The 23,266-nt window shown below is 34.6% G+C and overlaps 1 protein-coding gene across 1 annotated transcript in view; it reads left to right on the forward strand.

The window, feature by feature from the left end:
* GABRA2 (gamma-aminobutyric acid type A receptor subunit alpha2) overlaps positions 1–23,266 on the forward strand; it is a gene marked incomplete at both ends in the record, with an annotated part of 50,358 nt that overhangs the window by 7,473 nt on the left and 19,619 nt on the right. Inside the window, one exon of the mRNA XM_079534856.1 lies at positions 17,112–17,179. Within this exon, the coding sequence (XP_079390982.1) occupies positions 17,112–17,179 (68 nt within the window). The remainder of the gene's footprint in view (positions 1–17,111; positions 17,180–23,266) is intronic.

Genomic DNA, 23,266 nt, shown 5'->3' on the forward strand with positions numbered 1-23,266 from the left:
CATGCAAGCAGTGCTAAAATCCAGGAACAGAACTAACTCAGTAGATGTAAGCATTCTAGGGAATGAATCATTATGGAAGTGGAATGACTGAAAAAAAAAAACTACCAACCCTCAGCCTTACTAAAAAACAAATCAGTGAAAATATTATAGAATGGAGTACTGACTGAGGAACTTTTCTTTAAGGTGAAAGTTGGTGGATAAATCAGCAGTGAAGATGTGAAAAATAAATTTATTACGACTGTGAAAAATATTGTGACTGTAGAAAGTGCTACACAGTGCAACATAGCAAAATGTTATGCTTCACAACGCTTAATAAAAATCTACATACTTTACTGTGATGTCTATATACCTATAAGCGATCTTGTTTAGAGGATCTCCCAGTTAACTAACCATGTGTATTCTGTAATTTTTGTTCCTGGCAGAGTATCAGCACTTGCTTCTAATACTAGGAATTATGCTGATGACACCAAGACTGTATAAATGGTATTAAGAAGGCATGAAAGAATGTGCTATGGTATTTGCAAACTCCTGCGGAGATCATTGTAACTCATTATAAATCAGATAGACAGGATTGTTTAGCTGTTCAGCCAGATTTTATAGGCTAAGACAAACAATACTTTTCTTCAGTGATAGATTCATTTTAGGTTACCAAGGAATTTGTGCAGTCGAGTGGCCTTGCAGATCTCCAAGGTGTTTACTGCTTGCCACTAAGACTTCCTACCATATTGTAGAAATCTTACTGACAGTTTGCTATCCATAATAAGGATTTGTTTTTCACTCAGGTTGACTTGTGTTGGTAGACAAGGAGAAAATAACTGCAATACTAGAGTTCCAAAATTTTTATAACACTTCTGAAATGATACCATGTTTGAAAGGCACCTGAATTGGAATCATCAGTATTGTCTCGATAATTGAACTCTGACACGTTTTCAGGAATGTTTAAGTATATTAGAAATTCATCCAGGAGATGCTTGGTTGATATTAGTGGATTTTCTGTATTTTTTAGTAGTGGATTTGATCTAAATGTAAAGTGAATTTAAAATGTGTAAGTATGTCGCTTACAGTGGAAAAAAAGTTGCTCTATAGCAACAAATAATAAATTTCATAATGAAAAAGTAGTACTATGGTTTGCACTAAAAATGTACTTATAAACAATATCAGGAAATACTTTAATGCTTGTTAAATGAGCAGTCTTGGAGTATTCTGTTTTGTTTATTCTTCATATAGGACACATACAGAAGGTTTTATTTCAAATCTTATATTTTACACCAAAATAGAGTGCTATCTGAAGAAGAAGGATGTCCTTCCTGTCCTTCAGGAAGCTGGTAAGATGGATCTTACAGCTATGTTAAATTTCAGGAAAAATGATAATTAAATTTCACTTTATATCAGTCAACATCATTGTTTTAGTTGTGTTAATTTATGCTCGTGCAACAGTGACCAATCTTTAAGCAAGCCATAACTATTTCTTTCAAGACGAGTTTTTGTCAAAAGTATTGACATTTTATTTTCAATCAAAACAAAGTACATGGGATTAAATAGATATCAGAAGATCTTCAGCTTCCTTGCATAGAATGAATTTAGGTGTTTTTTGTTGGTTTTTTTTTTTTTTTTTTTTTTTTTTTTTAAAACCTAGTTCTTACAGCCTTTAATGGCAAATATCTATTTAATTCTATTTTAGCACCTCAGGAGTAAAAGAAGCCATGAGATGTACTGCTTACTATGTGTTTATAGTCTGCATGATATAACAATCTTCTGCTCCATACTAAGCCTGATTGTGACTTAAAATAATGTAAAAATACTATACTTATGAGTCATAATATAAAATGTTATAAAAAAGAGAAGAAATCTGACTTCTTTTCACCTTAGCTTTAATAAGTAAGCTCATTACTACTAGGCCAAAGGTGGTGATTTTCATCACAGTCCCAGAAATGATGTTTGATCATAGAAGTCTTAAAATCTCCCATCTTTTGAAACACAGAAAAAAAAAAATAGATAAAATATGATCTGGTCAACCTGACCTATCCCCAGAGTTGGCTCTGCTTTGGATCTTCATTTGTCCTTTTCAAACTGAGTTGTTCTAAGATTCTGTGACTTATAGCCATCAAGACATTGAAAGAATGGCTGAAGTTTGCCATCTTAATTGGCAAGTGTGAAAAAACGAATTTTAGAACATGAGTTCTGGAAGACGTAGCTGAATGAAAGTATATGCGTTGATGAGAGACTGAAAATTCGCATGGACAGATGAACACACACTGTTGTACAGCAGTTTATAATTCATAAACCATCTACTGTGGTGAGCAGTTTTGGAGCAAAAATGAAGGCTCAGGAGAAATGCAGAGTACATATGTTTTGATTTCCTCAAATTCAGCAGAAACTGGGGCTTGGCTAACAGTCTTAAAATGGCTGTCCACCTGTTTTCCCACCATCACCATAATCTGGAGTCCTGAGGAGGTTTCAGTATGGGAAAGCATATCTCAAAGGAGAAGCGCTGCATTTCATTGGATCATTTAATATCTAATAAAACCTGACTGGAAAGGTTGATAATGGTGCAAAGGTAACCTTCTGGCTAAATAAAAAAAAAGAAAGGTCCTTCTCTACCCACAAATTGTATGGCCTTCTTTTTGTGTCAGTCCAATTTTGTTAACCTTGTCTAGTGGTCTGTTATAGGTCTATCGCTTTTGGTAGTATTCCTGATTACATATTACTACTTCTGTTTTCCTGAAGAGCCATCATTTCACGACAACTTATAACAACAATCTTCTCAATGCACAAACTAGTTCATCCAATTTCTAGAATTAGTAGCATGTAGAGAGAGAGGTATTTCATCAACATGCAGTAGAATACTCAGATTGCCTATACATTAAGGCTGCAGCTACTTTGTTTTTTGCAGTATCTCTGCATTAATTGTTGGTATCTCATGGTAGCTCATGTTAATGGCTACTGTTAGGTTTTAATAGTAGCTTCAAAGTCTCTAGGAACAAACAGATATGAGAAAGAACATAACACTACTTTTTAACAAGTTAGTATTATTTTAGCACATGACAAGATGAAAAAACGCTGTGAGCAAGGAACAGGGAAAAGGGCAGGATGTCGGGCTAAAAGAGATGGAGAGTGGGGGAGAGAGAGAAAGTAGTGACATTAAATATTGGCCACTTCTAAACAACTGGCAGATTAAGATAGTGGAACGATATTTTTTTCAAATACCCACTGGAAAATTGGAAGTGGAATAAAACAATCAGTTTCACCATTAAACTGTACTCATGTATTTAAATTTCTGACATAAATATTTTTCAGTTATGAGTCATTCGTCTCAAAAACAACTGTACAAGGTATTTCAGATACAGTTTTGGGCTGCTGTACAGTTCAACAGCCTACTAAATTAAAGCATCAACAGAAGATTTTGAATTAATATTATCAAAAGTCTAATATATTTTAATGATAAGAATCAAAACACTTTAATATGTCAAGATTAATCTTTAAATACATTTTTATGTCTGTTCTTTCAGGTTAATGCATGAATTAAATTAATTACAGGCTGAAGCAAGTTTTGTTTATCACTATTATCCTAGTAATAATTTGCTTTATAGTGCAAGATATGTTAGCACTAGTTTTCTGAAATTGTCTGTACATTAGGAAAGCATGATTCCGCTAATCTTCTGAAAGTGGTTTTGCTATTTTAGAAACATTTGTATGATTACTTTGTAGCATATAACTCTTGATTTAAATTCCATAATTCCTTGCCATATGTTGAGAGCTATTTAATAATTAGAGCACTAAACTCAGTGCAAGTAGCATAAATCAATTTCCCTCTTAGCTGAGATTATTATACACATCAAAGGACATGAAACATTTCAGTAAAGTTGAGGAGCTACAGATAGAATGTATTTTCATCTGACATTGTACGTACATTGTACGTACATTCATCTGCCTGTACGTACATGTGTTGTTGTCCTGTGCATGCATTTCTTATTGAATTAGTAGGGATCCTGCATCGAAAGTCCTAATCTGCAATTCACTCAGGAAAAGCATGAATATGCTGTCTGCTTACTCTGTTTTTTTTTTTTTTTTTTTTTTTTTTTTTGTAGAAACTTTGCCTCACAGTCTTATAATGTTATGATAATAGAATTGATTACAATCCAAATTCAGTGCTATCATTTTGTTCAAATATACAGTTCAGTAAGAATCAGTCAAAAACTGATGTATGCTATAAAATGTACATGTTCTTTATACATCTGTAGCAGCTTTTCCCACAGCGATGACACTGCAAATGCATCGGAAAACTCAGATTATTTTGCAGAATGTACAACCGTTATAGGATGAAGTAACTGGGAAGTATAATCTACCACTTAGTGATGGAAAAAATACATGTCTTTATCCCATATATCATGCTGGGTACTTCAATGGGCCACGTAATTTCTAATACTGGTTTGACTTGAAAGAATCATTGACCAATTGATTGATCAAATCTAGGATCAACTTGGTCACTTTGGATGGAGAGGTTTATATAGAAAATATGTTCCAACAGGAAAGTTGACTTCTACATGCACTGCTTTTTGTCAGTGTATGGGAACTGCTGAATCAGGGTCTGAACCTCTGAACCTCTAACCTGAGGTTAGCAATGAGTGAGCCCTGAGAGCACAGGTGAAGGCAATTCACTTGCGCTTCTGGAAGGGGTGAAGCCTGGCTCCACCTCTCCTAGACCTGTTAATAGCTGACTACAGTAGGGAAGGATCTCTTTTGGTGATCCTCTTGGACTCTTAGCAAGCCCAGGATAAGGGTAAGCTTTCCATCCATTCTTCTTTGGTGTGATAACCTGTTTAGTCTCACTTTCCTGTATATTTCCTAATTACAACATCTGTATATTCATGGATTATACAGTCAGATTATTTTTCCTTGATGTGTACAGAGTTGATTGCATTTGGCATCTTTCCTGTGAATGTAGTTTCCTTGATTTACCCATTTGTATTTATCATGTCTTTTGTTTTAATTTTGAAAATTATACCTTCTTGATCCCTTAAATACCTGACTGGTGGAAAAACAATGTGTTGTGACTGGAAAATTGTACTGTAATTAGGAATACCTCATCTCCTTGTTAGTCTCCATTTCTTCATTTTAATTCTCTCATCTAAGGGGATAATTGTCTACCAGCACATTCCCCAATTTTTCTTTTTTGCATCCATTTTGAATCGTTCTGAGATAACAGATTCTTCTGCCAGGAGATTGGGATCCATTTTTGTTAACCCTTTAGTCTGAGTCATTCAGCACATCAGAGAGCAAAAAGAGAGAGTCTGTGTTTGCCTTTGAGAATTTAGAGGTAGGCTGAGTAGAAAATTCCTGCCCTGAATACATCAGCTAAATTGTCTAGATATTTCTTTCTGACTGACAGTATAATGTTTACTGTAGATGCCTTTTTATTCTTAGTATTTGAAGTCACTTAAATTTTTCCATAGTTTATAGGCTCATTGAATGAGGAATAAAATTCCTTTGGATGAGAAGAGGCTGGGGAACAAACATAGTCAGGAATATATAATTAAGCAGAAACAGAAGTTTCAGTCTTAGATTAAGTGCTGTGTTTGTAAAAACCCTTCTGTCATCCTGAAGGCACGCTGTGGCATTTCACTGTAGGTCCTTATCAGTGTCCACAATGTTAACTGAGTAAAAAACAATTAACTACAAGATCTTTAAACGTGAACTTGTTTGTACATTGCCACCTTCAGTTTCTGAACAGCAGTTTTCCTCCAGGAAAAATTAATAAATAAAGATGAGAGGGTGAAATATAAATGCCTGAGATAAGGCAGTGAATTCATTCCAAATAATATCTTTCAGTCTGTGGGGTGTTACATGCTATCATAGAGTTCTTTGCTCTTTTTACCAGGTATTTTGTCTTCAGCTGATCAGAAGAAAAATGAATAGATAATCTCTTTTGCTACTGCATAGCATAACTAAACTTAAACTAACCTACTGTTTTAAGATAAAATAATAAAAAACATATCCGTGTGTGTAAGCCTGAATAGGTTTATAAAGTTTCATGGACAGCTAGAGGGAGATTCTTTTGTCACAGCAACCATAAAAGACAAATTTGAGGCTGCTTAATACATTGTATTGTGGGAGCATATTTTAGAGGACGTTCTGGGGAATGCTGATATCTGTAAAGCAACTTGGAGACATTCAAGTGAGTCAGCTATTGTAGTTTTGTGGTGTGCATTACATGATCTTCTAGTAGGAACACTTTTATTGTTAACTGGGTAGCAAAAGAGCAACTGACAATTCTGTAACATGTTGAAGTGGGTTTTAAAAAAGATTTAAAAAAGAATGTGTTGTTATTTTTAGTTCACTTGTGGGTTATTTGTTTAATTAAACTACTAATATGAATCTCTGTTGGATCAAAGCATGAACTCATTGCTTCTCCTGTTTAGAAAAAAGCTTAATATCCATGGTCATCCCATGAATTTTTTTGCTAAACCAAATATGTTAAAAGTTTTTTTTTTTTTTTTTTTTTTAAAAAAAAAAAACAAAAAAAAAAAACAGACATCTTGCATCAGCACTCAGACTGATTACTGCTGTCTCTCAAAGACCATATCTCTCTTCTTCCTTTCTCTGTGTATCAGCAATTGCAGGGATCAAGAAAGTGTAAAGAATGTTTCTCAGTTCTCACGAAACCTGTCTGCTTCGACGTGTTAACATACAAATTGCATTCAGCTGACTTGAGAAAGTTCACACTAATTTTTTTGAGAATGTTAGAGTAGACTAGGTAAATATTAATCTCCTGTGTTTTATTGTTATTTCAGATATCTTAAAATAGGAAATAAGATCCCTTAAAATAGGATCTGCTGAGTAGATCATAGATGGGTTAGAGTGGTGTCTATTATTTTTGACTGCATGCAACAGTCTTCTGAAATGGTATTATAACAGAGTCCTTTCTTCTCTTGCTCTCTGATGTTGTGCAGAAAGTTTCATACACTAGAGAGAATGGAAAGAGAAGGCAGTAATGGCTCCCAGTCTCCTGACAGAAGTGGTCTGAAGAATGCTATTTCAAGACAGCTAAGAATGGAAAAGAAAGAGCAATATTATCTATTAAAAATATGTTCAAAGCTCCTGCAGCAAGGAGATGCACTAAGAGTGCCTACTAGTATACAGCTGCATTTAAAAAAAAGGCAGAACCATTTTCTACCATTGATTCTTGTCATGCTTGAATGCAAAGCACAAATCTAGCAAATGAAAAAAGAACTGTAGATCTATTTTTAATGACTGTACAATTTATAACCATGTACTACTGGATCTGAAAGGATCTTCATTTTCAGTGCTTTCTTAAGTCTGTTGATCCCCATAGGAGCATGTGAATTTCATGCCTTGTTCCGATAGCAGCAAGCCTTGGGAAGATGCTGATTACTGGTGACAATGAGTGCTTACCACCAGAACATAGGACTTTTCTTCTCAGATTTTATCCCAATATCTTTTATCTCCGTGGTTCCAGCTCTTTTTTTTTTTTTTTTTTTTTTGTGGCTGACTACAGAGGTAGTTATTCTCCAGAGACTCCACCTGAAGCATGCAATCATCATAGGAAGACTTTTTTTAGCTGTCAGTGAGCTGTGACACGCCACTCACGTGTTAATTAAATAACTAAAAGCATGATAAACACTTGAATGTTTCAGCTTAGAAAAAATTACGTGGTCCAAAGGGTGCAGTCTTGTACATATTGTGTGTGTTACCACAGTTTTTTGGTGACTCTCTAGTGTGTTGCTATGAGTTTTGCAGCCATCTCACAACTTCTGCTACACATGGGACCTCTTTCAGGGAATTATAAAAATCTACTTTCACTGAAAGATGAAGGAGAGCTGCCTCTTATAATTAATGCTTTTACTGTGAAGCTGACAAGTTAACAGCATAAACCAAAGCGATTCCTGAAATCTAACCTGTGGAAAATCTATATTGAGTGACCTCGTTTAGAAAAACAATTGGGCCTGTATACAATATGGTTTAATGTTGATGTTTTATGTCTCATTTGAATTCTGTGTAGCTTTGATTTGCAATTAACTAGCAGCTAAAATCAAGTGAGTCAGGTCAGGAGTTGCTGTACAGTAAAGTTGTACCTTAAAAAGTCCAGACTCAGCCACTTCATGAAAGAGAGAAATTTGAGAGATTCTGCTGTTTTAAAATAATATTAATTTTATGAGTAGATGTGATTTGGAGTACAGAAGGGGCTGGCAGTGTGAGTATGTCAAATGTGGTGATTTGGAAATGCTGTGACTTGGAATATAGCAGATTAAACCTGAAATCATCCTGAAAGTATTTGACAGGATGTCCACAACTTTAACTATCAAGGGCACCAAATTGAAACACTTTAAGAAGAGGGGGAAGAAAAATCTGAATATAAATTTCTAAAATCTGAAATAATTAACAAATTTGTTCTGCCTTACCTATGTGTTACAGTATCCTTTCTAATAAGACAAACTTCTATTGAAATGTTTTTATAGAAATAATAACTTTGCAATCCCTGCTTCTGAGACAACATATATTCAACCTGGTCCAAATCATTACTGCTTCAGTTCGTCAAAGTGTGTTCCCTTCCATTTCTGTTCTTGACCTTTTTATCTTTCTCTATCTCATTCTTCACACAGTGTTGAGGTTTCATTTTCTTTGTCATGTTCATCCAGTTGATCTAAACAATGCAGTTGTCCCATTTATTACTCAACTTGGTTATTATTTCAGCCTTGAGAAGAGAAGACTGAGAGGGGACCTGATCCAGGTCTATAAATATCTAAGGTGTGGGGGGCAGAATGGTGAGGCCAGACTGTTTTCAGTGGTGAGTGGAGACAGGACAAGGGGAAATGGCCGGAAACTGCAGCATAGGAAGTTCCGCACAAACATGCGCAAGAACTTCTTTACAGTGAGGGTGACGGAGCACTGGAACAGGCTGCCCAGGGAGGTGGTGGAGTCTCCTTCTCTGGAGATGTTCAAGACCTGCCTGGATGCCTACCTGTGCGACCTGGTGTAGGGAACCTGCTTTGGCAGGGGGGTTGGACTCAATGATCTCTGGAGGTCCCTTCCAACCCCTACAATTCTGTGATTCTGTGATTATATGCAATCTCTTTGCAGCCTAGTAGAAGCTGTACTGTCTAAAGGGATGCAGCTTAATGCTGATGTTTCATCTTTCATATGAATGCTATGTACTTCTGATTTCCTGCCAAATGTCTTGTCTATTAGCTAAGTTCTTTTTACTTTTGTACTTCAGTCTTTCAAGTAGCCTATCTCAGTAAGACCACATTTACTCCAGCCAAACTTCACTATATTTTCACTTTCATGTTTCTGTTGAACTTTATTACTCAAATTAAAAATGCCTCATACTTGTTTTCTTAGAGCACTTTTTTTTAATTAAAATGGAACAAATGGAAATTTAATGGATTTTGAGGAAGTCTGGGTTTATGAGAATAGATTTCCTATAATCCATATGTTTAGGTTGCTCTTCCTTTACTTCTTATCCCTATTTTTATATTGTTTCTCCCTTTGTAACATAGTCAAGACTACAGTTTACAATTACCCAACTGTCTTATTTTTATACATACGAATCCTTCAAGTTATAATAATGTCTTTACAATGAACCTGTGAATTGTAGGAATACTGTTTAAAAGATGAAGAAAAAATCCAGAAATACGTCTAGGCAATTAATTGCTATTTTAATCACTTGGCAATTCATACCTCTAGGACTGAAAAAAAAATATTGCTTGAGGTGCCAAAAGACTGTGAAATTCAGCAATAATGGCATTTGTTTTTGTGCTTCTGAATTGCTTTGAACTGTCTCTTGTGTTTAAGTACCAGCAGAATTCAAGCTAGAGATTAATTGTCCTGATATGATATGAGCTGCACCAGTCACAGTGGCTTTCTTGTCAGGAATGCATAGCATTTTTGCTTAAATATTATTTATTCTCTACTTGATTTGGAAAATTTATCTGAATCTATGTCTCCTGATTTCCAACTAGACACAGGACTTTTAGTCATTCTGAGAGAGTTGCCTTTTCCACTGGGGATGTTTTAGTTTCTATTAAGCATCTATGTACGTATCAGTGTGGACTGAGACCTGTATTTTGTACTACTAGACTGTAGAACCATTCACAGTCTTCTCCAACTTGTCCCATACAGACTTATATTCAGCAGTGTCTAGTCTTTATGGTGTCATGTCTCCTTTGTGGAACGTGGGGAAAGATAAGTGTGTTGATAAACCTTGGAAATTGTTTGGACGTATCCTTAACAATCTGCAGAGAGAGCTCATAAAGCTAGTAAAGTAAGTGGGTTCTATCCAGCTAAGCATTTAATATCGCTAAACACAGGCATGCAGCAGAAGCTATTTCTTGCTCACACAGGGAAAGCATCTAAGTCTGGGCTGGAAAATATTATGTTTCCATGCTTTCTTTTCACAGTGTTTTTTCCCCTCCTCTTGCTATTCCTGCTCTCCTGAAACATGAGTTCTAAGATGAGCTGATAGCCTGATATGGTGATAACCTGTAAGAGTGATAGCACCTCTTGTCAAGTGCATGATTTAAATTAGATGCATGAACTCGGGTTACTGTGTATCTGGCGTGACCACAAAGGTGAAATTTCTAAGATAGGACGTGTTCTCTCAGCCTTTGGGAGGAATTGTTCTGCTTTGTATAAATAATCAGATATTGAGCAGAGACTTCGATTTATGTCTGCCACATCCCGTGAGTACTGCTAAGCTGTGGAATCACTCTCTTGTTTGTTTTCTAGCTTTATCTCTGTCTCTTTGGCCTAGTAAATCTGTAATTTTGTATAGTTTAAGGAATTCACTGGGACTTGGTTGAAAGACAGTTATTTAAGCTGCTTGGCAGTATCAGGATATTTTTGCCTTAAGGTGGTAATATAAGCAGCCAGGGAGTTTTAGGTACTGTCAGTGCTAGACTGGACTTTGGGACTAAGTGAGATTCAAACAAACTTAAGTCCAGAATTTAGTCATTATGATTTGGACCACAGAGGGACATTCGGGTTAACTTTTATTGTTTTCAGTGGAACTTGTAGCTTAAACAGCTTTGAAAAACTTGTCCAATATGCTTAAAGAGATAAACAGGTGCCTAAGTTATGTCTTCAATCCTATCCACAAGTGACTTTCTAAAATTTGAGTTAGAATCCTATAATGTTAAAACTTAATACTGTAGAGGAAGTTAAAACTTTGCCTCAAATATTGTTTTAGATCTAAGTTTTCTATTCATAGAAGTTTTTGTTTTGATAGGTAGAAACAGTGCTCATGTAACTTACACTGGTATCTTACAGATAGGACAAATTTGAAAAGTTACCTGACTGTGGAGATAATAGCTCATTATATGAATTGCAGATATGCCTTCTTTTCATTCTGTGTGCATTTTATGAGTAACTTATATGTACCTGTTATAATAGTAGCTCTTAGAGGTATTGTTCAGTCTTGCTGGTAAGCACTGTTAATTATGAGATTTGAAAGAGAAGTTTATTTCAGGTTAAGAAATTGTCTTTCCAGTAAATCAAGGATAGAGTGAGGATCTTGGAAGTGGTCTTATCAAGGAGAGAAGTGAAGTTGCTCCTTTTACAAAATCTACTTCAGTTTTCAAATTGCAGCTGTATTTATGTATGTCTGTGCAGCTTTGAAACTGTAATTTAACATTGGATAATGAATGGAGATGCTGAGTAGTGGGATAGAAAAAACTGCCATAGAAATACCCCTCCCCCCCCCCAAGAAAAAAAACTCAGAAAAACCACCCACAAAAACAAGAACTGGCAGAACAGTGTTTTAAAATATCTACATTCCAGAGGAATTTGCTGCTGCTTTCATGGCTTTGTGTTGCATGACCTTCTCTGACCCCCTTATTCTCTGCCAGCCAGAGAGTGACTTCAGCTGTCAACAGACGCACTAAAGAGCTTGTCAGATAACGGCAGTTCATTGAGTTCAAGCAGAGTTTGATGAATTAAGACTCTATCTGTTTCACCTGTACAATTCCTGATTTGTATTATGAATGACAATTTAAAAGCCTTTGGGCAACACTGCCAACCATGTCCTTGGAGACCATATTACAATGTCAGAACAATGTCAATTCTAGTTAAATATTTTTAATAGCAAAATAATTAAAGTAATATCAACCTTTTGGCAGCATTTCCACAAAAACTCAGAAATCCTCAGTTAAGGTTCCCATAGCACTCCAACTTGACCTCATTTTTTTTTTTTTTTTGTCGACGTAATTAAAGAACTGTTTCATTTCACATGCTGTAGCAGCCCTTCAATTACAGTCTTTCAGTGTTCTCCTGGGTATTACTTATTCTAAATTTAAAATAATGTTTTAAAGAGAGAAATGTTTTCATGCTATGCATTAGAACTGCATATGCGCATTATAAAAGATGAGTCCCACCAAGAAGTACTTTTGATAATTTTTGATTACTACGAGGAGTTTGGCTTTTATTTTAGCTGTCCAAACCTTGGACTTAAGGTTTTAGTTCTACTGACTAAAAGTTTGAATACATAAAAAATTCCAGCTGAATCTACTAGCCTGCTTTCCTGTGAAGATAAACTCTACGTATTAATAGATAATGCAATTTCTTGCAAAGGAACACTGGGACCTTGCTGATGATTCAGTTTGAAGGCTTCAAGATGAACGCACTCTGTTTATTTTAAACATATTTTGATCCTGTGGAAAATTATTTTGGTGTCTAAGAGAAGACAAATGAGAAAAGCACAGATTATTCCCAAATGTGAGAAATATTTAGAAAACTTGTTTCAAGATAAGTAATTCTGTCTTTAGAGTTCTTCAGGAATGGGAAAGCTGAGGTCTATCTAATCCTAAATAACTACCCCCCATCGCACTGTTTATCTGTGATGAAAGCAAGCTGAGAGGGAACACTGGGAAGAAAGCAGGAAAGTTTTGAAAATTGCCTGGTAAGTGGTGCTCCAAAGGAACTAATTCATAACAGATTTGCCTCTGTGGAAATTTCTAATTTTCAGAAATCAGAAAATGCTGATGAGGAAACTTTTCATATGACTTTTCTGACTATCTCCTTATAACCATGGCAAATTTGGTGCCAGGTGGTCTACTTCAGTTCATCTGCTGAGTAACAAATCATTCCATGAGAAAGGGTATCCCAACAGATGGAGATCTGGCAAAGTGGAGTGGACAAAGGTACTGATACCAACGCCAGCTAAGCTCTGAACTCTTATAATTTTTGACAAGTCAATGATGCTAGTGTTTTCCAGTGTGGATATTTAATGTGGAACGACTGACTTCAGATTTGGTAAAATCCTCTATGTTGTATTATTTCTGCATTGCTTAATCTTCCTGCTTCGATTTCCAAAGTGTATATAGAAAATGCAGAGAATAGAATTACCATCTTCAGAGAGAGGTTATGATAATTAAATATTTATAAAATACTAAATGTCATTCAAACACACAAACCTACTAGCTAAATGGAGACAAGGATCTATAAATCTGTAGGTTGGTGTATTTAATACTTCTCTTATTCTTTCATTTTTTTCAATATTGGTAGCATGACAGATCAAGTAAGTAAAGAGAATCAGCCAAAACCAGTTATTGAGAACCATCTGAAACAGCTTGCTTATTTTTGGCTTTTATCTTCTGAGAAACTGGCCTAAACTAAGCTATATTTCTCTTTCAACAGTTATAACTGCTAAAGGTAAAAACATCAGTACTGTAGCCAAGCTATATTTTCTGAATTTCAGAGCACTCCATGTGACAAAAGTATCTGTATGTCTTATTCTGTGCTTGATAGTTTTTTCCTTAATGAAAAAATGAGATATGAAAACTCTGTTCTTACCCAATCCTGTTCCTTGTTCTTTGTTTAGCCTTCAAAGGAAACAATTCAGAGTAACTTAAGAGATCACAAGTATAAATGAGTTATCCACCCCTTCTTCCGAAAAAAGTTTGTCTTCAAAAGCTGGGCTGTTTTTCAAAAGCACTAAGGTTCCATCGATTTACAAGCTCTTGGAAACCAAGCTTTTACTGATGTGTTAACGTATCGATTAAAGAAAAAAATTATTGTGAACAGACCTTGTCCTTAATTTTTCTCGCAAAAATAAACTTGTTCACAAATGCATGTTGCATTGAATGATTGTTAGCTTAGTACATTCCTTTGACTTTTGTAGAAATAATCTTGATCCAGAACTGTTTGATCACTAGGGACTGTGATGACTTTAATGGTTCTTAACAGAATATGAGTTATAAAAAGCCTGTAGCTGTGTTGCCTACTGGATGAATTCTCAACCTTAAGTCCTTTTGAAACTGTGCTTTCTTTCTGGGAATTATTTTCAGTAAGTTATTGATGTGACAAATGGTATGCTTTAGTACAGACTTCATTTTTTTTCCAAAGTGAAATCTAGAATATCTGTTGTGGAAAAGGATTCACTTTTTTCTTCAAAGAGAATGATTATGAAACAATGAGCTTGTGTTTATAATTCAAATGAATCTATTGTAACAGTAAGGAAACTAACAATGAAGAAACAAGGCTCAGATTGCTAATATTAACAGATCATAAATGGAGTTATTCATTAATAGTTATACTTCTGCTTATTCCATCTTTAAGAAACAGTTTCCTTGTATGTGGAAGATATGAATAGAAACATGAAATATGCAAAATCTGAAGAGAGAGAAAAGGAAGAAGAAATAAAAATCAGCCAGTTCTTTTCTGTTCTTTAGTCCTTTCTTTTCTTGTGCCTTCCTTTGTTCTGTTTTCTTTATATCCTTTGTTTTCCATCTTCCCACCTGTTCTAATTTTTCAGCTTCTCTTGCCCCTGACAAAAGGTGGCCTGGTGAAGTACCTGCAGTTAGGATAAATACTCACTTCAGGGGAGAACATTTGGTTGCTAGAACTTACTGCTGTCACCACTACCTGGAGCTATGCTGACTTAAGGCAGTTATTGGGGACAGAAAAAACGGCTATGATTAATTTGCATTAATTCTAATTTATGAGGCTATCATGGATGAATTTGCCCCAGTTCTTTTTATATGCATTGAAGTGCTTATCTTAATTATGATAACTCCAAATGAAGTTCTTATAACCAAGAATCTCTGGATAATGTCTCCTCTTTCCCCTAATCCATTTCTCTTCCACTCTCCCAGTCATACGTCCTCGAATCCAAAGATAGTTAAGATCCCTGATTTAAAGTGGTTAATGCATACCAACAAGAGGAGTCTGCAGGCTGTTGTAATAGCAATTCAACAACTGCAGTCAATTTGTTTGTTCTTAACTCTGTTGTCTTTGCCTAATTCTGATGGGAGGATCGATCCAGAAGTGTTTAGAAGTAATGTGTGTTATGTGTGAGAATATGGAATGTTGGTGTTTTATTGTTTTTTAATTAAAACTTAAAATGCAGGGCCAACATGAAGATCCTATGTCCTTTAATATACTATATACCAATTGTAAAGACATAATATGCCAGATGCAAGCAACAACATCTTGCATTAGAGCAGGATTGCGAGAGGACCATGCTTCCAGCCATAACTCTTTTTCAGGGAGGGAGGCAGATTCAGGTTTGCCAAGTGCGTTTAAAGCCTTTGGTAAAGTTCCTTACTACTTTATGAGAGTAATTGAATTTAATCTTGGTTATTTACTGCTGGGATACTTGATTGTTGATGATATATTTGTAACATAAGTGTTTTTCGTGGAACTGTAATTAGGATAGTGTTGTCATTACAGTACAGGCCAAATTTCACAGCTAGTGTCTGCAGCACTGGTTTACCCCCTGAAGAGTAGTTTATCTTGTCACTTTTCTATTTTGTCTGCCTGTGCCAAGCAACCATTTGGAGAGAATGATCCTTTTTCTGGAGACTGTCCCACTGGCATCATATGGTCACTAGTCTTCTGAACTATACCTGTGGTTTTGCTATTATATTTCAGATATTTTCCTTATCCTTGTTGAATATTAAAAACTGTGCAGACCCAGCACTTCCTGTTGTTCATTGACTTTAAATTATTTTTTAAGTTTTTTGGAGTAGAAATCAACTCAGTTTCTGTATGGATGCCATGTATGGGATTACTGAGGTCTCTGTCACACAAGTAGGCATCTTGCAGGTGTGCAGGAGAATTGTGCATTTTGAACTTTCAGAGTGTGTGAATTATACGCAGTAAGAGTCAGTCTTTATTTATATGCTTAAAAAGCAGAAGGGATCCTGCAAGATAGGTTATTTGGGGAAGGAAAAGAAAAAATAGCAAGATCAGATAATAGGCAGCTACATTGTTTTTAGGAATGGGAAATTCTCATTTGCGAATTTGTCAAAGTCCAAATGAATTCAAATATTCCTTATCCAACTAGTAACTGGCTTTAAGGCAGAGAATTTCTTGTCTTGACCCTCTTGAATACAGACAGTAGCTGGCAATGGCTGTGAGAAACTTCCTGCAAGTGTGTGCTGTCCCTCTTAGTGAATACCATTCAATTTTGAGTCTAATTGAAAACTGAAGACAGAAAGCTCAGCAATTATTTTTTCCCTGCAGTACAATATTTAATATTTTGATTTCATGGCTGTCTGGCTCCAATGACTGGGAAGCACACTTATTTATTTATAGTATTTAGAGCATCATAACAATGTCTCAGGAGCATAATGTATCAAGGGAAATAATAATTATGTTAAAACATACCAGTTAAACATGTACCCAATTAAAATGTAGGACACTGCTGAGTTTTACACTTTAGCTTTGAAGAGACTGTTCAGGATGAAGAAAACAACTTTGAATCAGAAAGACTTTAATATGAATGATATGCAACGAGAGAGATAATACCTTTGCAACAAAGGCGCTTTGTGTTTAGAACTGTACTACCTTCTTAAGTCCAAGACAGTGTAGTTACTTTTGCTGCTAGAAAAATGGGAAATGTGTGTGGTTTCTGATAATTTATATTTCAATTTAATTGAAATATACTGCTCTGGTGTATGAATTCTTCTCTTATAACCTCTTTGTAACTGCAGTATAACTTCATGGGGTAGAGACCCCCAGTATTTGTCACAAGATACTGGCTAAAAGAAGAAAATAAGGACAGAAACTTTCTCAAAATGTCTGAAAATTTTGTATAGAGAGTTTGAATTACTATAGATTAAAAGTGTTTGAATTGTTTTTTCTTTTTATATCAGATAGTATTACTGAAGTCTTCACCAACATATATGTCACCAGTTTTGGACCTGTTTCAGACACAGACATGGTGAGTTTCTGAATCTTTTGTATCCGTGGTAAAAGTAAATATACTATAAAATTGCTTTCAAACTTATATTTGACTTTCACTAATTGTGGGCAAATTGGGAATAATTTTTCTGAAGCCCAGAAGTGCCAGATTCCAGAAGTTCTAAAGTTGAAACTTGGTTTATAGGCCTTATATGATACATTGTTATTAACTATTTAGTTTTGGATCAATGAATTTTCTAATTGGTTGTACTTTGGTTCATGTTCTGGGACAATCTCGATGCAGTTGAAATAAATTCCTCTTGGATGAAACTAAACTGCACACTTACTGCATGACCCGACTGAAGATAGTTTGTAATAAGTTTTCTCAAAATAATGCTTGAAAGTTGGCTCATCAGCTCAGTTTTACAGATCTGATCTGCAACATTAGTAACCTAGTGATATGAAAAAATCAACCAAAACAGTGGAATTCATATAAATTTAGTTATCAGTGTTTCACTTCATGAATCCAGAATTTAAGCAGAAATTTGTGATGACAATACATGCGAATACCAGGCCAGATAAACTTGTGTTCCTGAACTCAACAGCCTCAAACCAAGTGTGTATTATTTTTTGTTGAGTATTTAGGCTTTTCATAGTCATTTAGGTCTAGCAGTGTCAGCAGGGCCAATGAAATGAAGTTTATGAAATTATAAAGGAATAAACTGTCAAAATATTTCTCTGGATCAAAATTTCTCGTGAAAACAGCAATAGAGAAAAAGCTCTGAGGCAAGGGGTTTGTTGTAACTCACTGCAAGTCATAGATTAGGAGAATGCGTTGCACTAGTGAGGAAGATCTTCATGAATATAACACCTCTCATAGGAAAGAAGGGAGGGACAGTGTTAACAGAAAGTTCACTTATCTGCTCTTGCCTTTCTTGTTGATAGGTAAGTAAAAGCAGTTTAATATCTACTACTAAAAGTTTCAGGGTTAGTTTAACTTGTTAAGTTGATAATTATTAAACCACTTTGAAATGTGTGGGCAGTCAAGTTTTGAAATAATAACTTCCAAACTATTACATACTGTCAGATGTGAAGGTAATGTTGGATGTTGGTACAATGATTACTCTTTCATTTAAATATTGCTTTACTGAATTGATAATGTTAACTACTATAGAGAACATTTATAGATATTTTTCTTCTGTAAATGTTGGGAATGCTATTTTAATTTTTAAGGCTTCCTCCTAAATTGTTCAATGGAAAAATAAGTAGGATTTCATTCAAATTATCTGTATTTTTCCAGTCCATAAAGTAGTTAAGTCTAGATAAATTTGACCTCTGACTGTTTTTAGACTAGCTGATCTTGTGGTTGATAAATTCAGGAGGTAAAGTCTGAAGCTGAGATTATTCAGCAAATGCGTTTAGAGGTTTGGAAAAAAAAAAAAAAAGGAAAAAAAGATCCTCATCATGGGTTAACATGTTGTCTAAAGGGGAAAAAAATATGCTACATTCTGTTCTCCCCAAGCTACTCAGCTGCCAAATCTGTTGAGTCTTGGCCAGGACTCTTTTGCAAACTGCGCTTCAAATGAGCTGCTACAGCTAAAATATGGTTGTAACTACAATAACTGTATTAGAAAAATGCTATCGTATATTAATTACAGTATGTAATGTTGAAGAAAATTTCAATATACATCAGGAATTTTTGACTTCATTTTGAGGGCTAAAGGGAATTAAGGAAGGCAAAGAAATTAATCACGATTTAGCAAGTTTAATTTTCACTGTTCTGTTGTCTTGAGCTGTTATTTCTCTAAAATATTTCAGAATTATGATGCTGTGTCTTATAGGCTTCCAACCAGATCAGTGATATAAATTTACTTTGACATTAGCCTGAGAGAAGGAAAGCTGCATTATATAAAAACACACACAAAAAAATAAACATATAAAAAACAAAGCTTCTCTGAATTTTCTAAGAGTTATAAGGTTAAATTATGATTGAAGTGGCTAACTAAAGCATCTGCAATTAAATTAAAATCTTTCATTTTTGAAAATTCTGAACTGAAGGGTAATTTTAGTTGGAATATGGTTTTCAGGATGACAAAATGTTAATAATTTAAGCAATTAAAACTAATAGTTTCTCTTTTTTTCCCCAAACTTAGTAAATAATTTTAGATCCAATCTGGTAGATTGGCATAGCTTTATAGTTATGACTTTAGCACTGTCATCATATAACTTCTACAGCTTTTTCTTAGAATTACTTTCCTTCCAGACTCATCTCAAATTTTAGCTTCTAAAATTTCCAGTATAGCCATACAAGTGCTGATCTCTTTGAGAGAATAAAATATAAATTAAAATGTTTGCTCCTCAAACCGTACTTGCTGTATGAGAGCATAGAGCCACTGAGAGCCTTTATGTGAGATTTGCAGAATGCTGTGTAAACTTTTTTAAAGTACTGTCTCACAGCAGCCTTTCTAATTGTCACTGGGAACTGTCTTTCCTACTTCTATGGTACACAGTTAGTAGATGACAGGACCTAAGTCAGTTTTGTCTGAATGTTAAAATTAACAGGCTTTCTTACAGTACTATGTTTCAGTTTTTAACCTCAGCTTTTTGTTGTACTAGGAAAGCTTTGTTTATTGCGGTTATGTCTGTATTTTTCCCTTTTTCATAGAATCATAGAATATCCTAAGTTGGAAGGGACCCACAAAGATCATTAAGTATTTCTACACAATTTTTTTTTTTCCTAAATGTCTTGCTGATAGACATCTAGTTTTTCACTTTATAATTTTTGTTCAGTTTTCACTCCATTCAAAGAGATGGTTCTATTGAGTACAAAATGTAGTGTTGTCAGCTTGCAATTAAACTTTCAGTGAATGTTTTTTGCTTCTCAATTATAGTCAGCTCATAAATTTTAATGAAGGCTGAAGATCAAAGCCAGAGATGACCAAGTTTGTTATAACATTTCACTACTATTGAGGACAGTACTTCAGAGAGGCGGTTGAACTCCAGACCACATTTTCCTGATTTCCTTATTCTGTTTTGTTTTTCAGATCTTTTTTTTCTATAGAACCTGAAGTTTTAGCTGTTTCTAAGTGAAATATTTTCCCAAAGGTTTAAAAAAAAATATTGAAATCATTTTTACTGTAGATACTTTAGTTCAGTATCAGAAGAAAAAAAAAAAAAAGACTAAACGAAAGGCCAAAACAGGAAATACCTTTGGTTTTCAATGCTATCAAGAGCCTCTAAGTTGTCTTTTAATTAATCAGCAAATGGATAGCTCTATTCCTTTTTATTATAGACAAAGACTGTGGCCTTTGCAAGTTAAAACCATAGGTAATTTTGAGGAGAATATCTCACATGATGGCTTGCATAATTTCTACCTTTTTTTTTTTCCAATTGGGAAAGACTGTTTTCTTGTGCAGTATTCTGTTGAATAGACCAGTATTGGAGATTTATTTGTCTGATACTGTGCCCAGCTAGTGATATTAGATCCTAGTGTAACTCCAGTTTGAATTTCTGCCCCTGGCACCAGGCATTCATTGTGTTTCAGGGTTGCCCTTTCTCCATATCTGAACAGCAAAAATAGAGTAATATGAAATCTTTGTATTTTCAGTACTGCGAATAATAAGTTGCAGACTTCAAGTTATCTCAATCTGTATCTTTCCCATTAGTCTTATCCCTCCGCACTGCTTATTTTATACTCAGAGTTTGTTCTGTATCAGGTCTATGGAAATTGAGAGCAAGCTGTTCAGAGAAGCATGTTTTCATAAATGGATTTGAATAGGAAGACATTATCTTTCCTCAATGTTATGATTTAAACTGGTCAAAAGTTTTTGTTTTTGTTTTTTTTTTTTTCACAGAATTTCTAATACTTCATTTAGTTTAAATGCTTAGACAAAAAAGACTGTAGTTGGCCGAAGGAGCAGAAATCAAAGGCATGAAATGAGTTCTTCAAATTGAGGAAGATCATGCTACAATTCCCTAGAAATATGACACTATAAATAGTATTAAAGGTTGTATATATCTGGCAGACAGTATTTAAACTTATTTAAAAATGAATATAGGTATCTTTGAAATGCAATGTCAGTTAGGATATCACTTATGTTTTTAACAGGGCTGTTATGGGTTAAAAAGAAAAAGAACTACCAAAAAACCATGCAGTTTCAAATGTTGCCCAATGCAGCATTTACCAAAAAGAGATACATAAGTGGGACAGGAAAGGGTTAGAAAACCTTTAAGTATGTATCTTTTGGTAAATATTGATATTTATATTGATTAGATTCAAAATATTTACAAGTTTTGTTGTTTTTCTCTTTTTTTTTTTTTTTTTTTTTTTTTTTTGCGTGGTAATTATTATAGAGGTATTCATGAGATAAGTAGAACAGAATAGGGATCAATCAATATAGCACTAGGATGCAAAATATATGTGTTTTGTTTTTTGTAATCATAGTGTAAATGGACAGGGACCATTTAATTTCATTTCATTGCCTTGGTTTTTCTTCCTATTTGCAACTTTCTTTACAAAATGCATTGAGATCTATAGAAAGAAAAATGAGATTTTATTGCTGATGTTTTTGATGATTCACACAAAACATTGGATAACTCTTTTTCCATCTTCTCAGAACAACACAGGTTCTGTCAAATAATGTTTTCCACCATGGATAAGAAGAAAAATTCTCAGAGAGCAGAATTACCTGTAGATGAGTTAGGATTTATAACTGGAATCTTCCAAGGCCACAGAACATGTTTTCTCCTATTTGTTCTGCTTTCTAAGCTATGGCTATACATTAGATGTGCTTTCTTGAAATGTTGCTGTTTTGATTTAGTGGCATTTCATGTCTGCTTTTTTATCTTTGAGTAATTCTTTTTATATATGATGGAAGACAGTGAGGAAGTGTAACCTTTGAAATTCTTTATTGGAGACATTATAAAAATTTATATTCTAAACATTTATGTGCAGGGGCTATTTTTCAAAGGATCTTTTAGGACTTATTACTCAATTCTCTTGAATTTTAGTGGAATATCAAAGCTTTGCTCCCTCAGGCTCTTCTTTCCTCTTCTGTATACCTCCAACATCAATCTTCTCATGCATAGCAATGATTTCACTGGTAAAGCCTCTCAGATAGATATGATAAGGAAGATTTTAGGGCAATTTTTTTTTACTTGAAATAACAGATTTCTAGCCAGATTCCACATATTGTCTGTTGCTTCAAGTATGCAGTTTCTGCTGCTCCTTATCCTCCAAGATTTCAGATGATTAGTAACTTTCCTTGATATATAATTGAACTGTTAGATTATTTGGAATCTGTAAATGGGATTTCAGGTCACAGGATAGTTAGCAAATAAAACAACAAATTAGCAAATAGTACAGGACAACTAAATGTGGTATACAGTGGAGAAGGAAATTATTTGTCATGAAGTAGTGCCTGTTTACATATATGTTTACTAGAATACTAGTGTAGACAACAACTGCCATTTATGTTAATACAAAGAAATTATTTTTGGTGTATTGTGGTGTTAGGTTTGTTTAATATCTGAGTAACAATTTGAATTAGAAAAATGCAAAATTGTATTACAGTAATGGAAGGCCTCTAGATATAGATATAAATTGAGTTTTTTCAGGTGACTTTATAAGCATCCCATTATATCATTCTCAAAGGATCTTTCCATGAACCTAATACAGTTTTTTTTAACTACAATTACTTTCTCTCCTTCCCTTGCTATGATCTTTCAGATAGCTGAACTTTCTTTCCTTTATTCCATGTGCTTTTCTTAGATTCTGTCCCTGTCTTGGAAAAAGTCCTCGTAGTTTCTGGGCTCACAGAGGAAAAGATGAGAAAAGCTTTTGCTTCTTGCTCTCTGCTTAGCACTTATTTGCAAAACAATATGATTGATTGAGAAAGAACTTAAGCTTTGTTAATCAACACGCAAGGGAGACAGAAACGGTGGTATGAACTTGATAAGTTCCTTGAAAACACTTCTGCTTTGAAGTAACTTGAAAATTTGATATTGATGAAAATTTGTCAGAACTTGTGACTCATTGCAGTGGTACAGGCTGTTGGAATATAATCATGTTTTGAAAATGTGTCCATTTTGCACTTGTCCAATAAAATAGAAATTGTTCCAAAGTGAC

Source organism: Tetrao urogallus (genome assembly GCF_951394365.1).
Source record: "Tetrao urogallus genome assembly, chromosome: 4".
NCBI lineage: Eukaryota > Metazoa > Chordata > Aves > Galliformes > Phasianidae > Tetrao > Tetrao urogallus.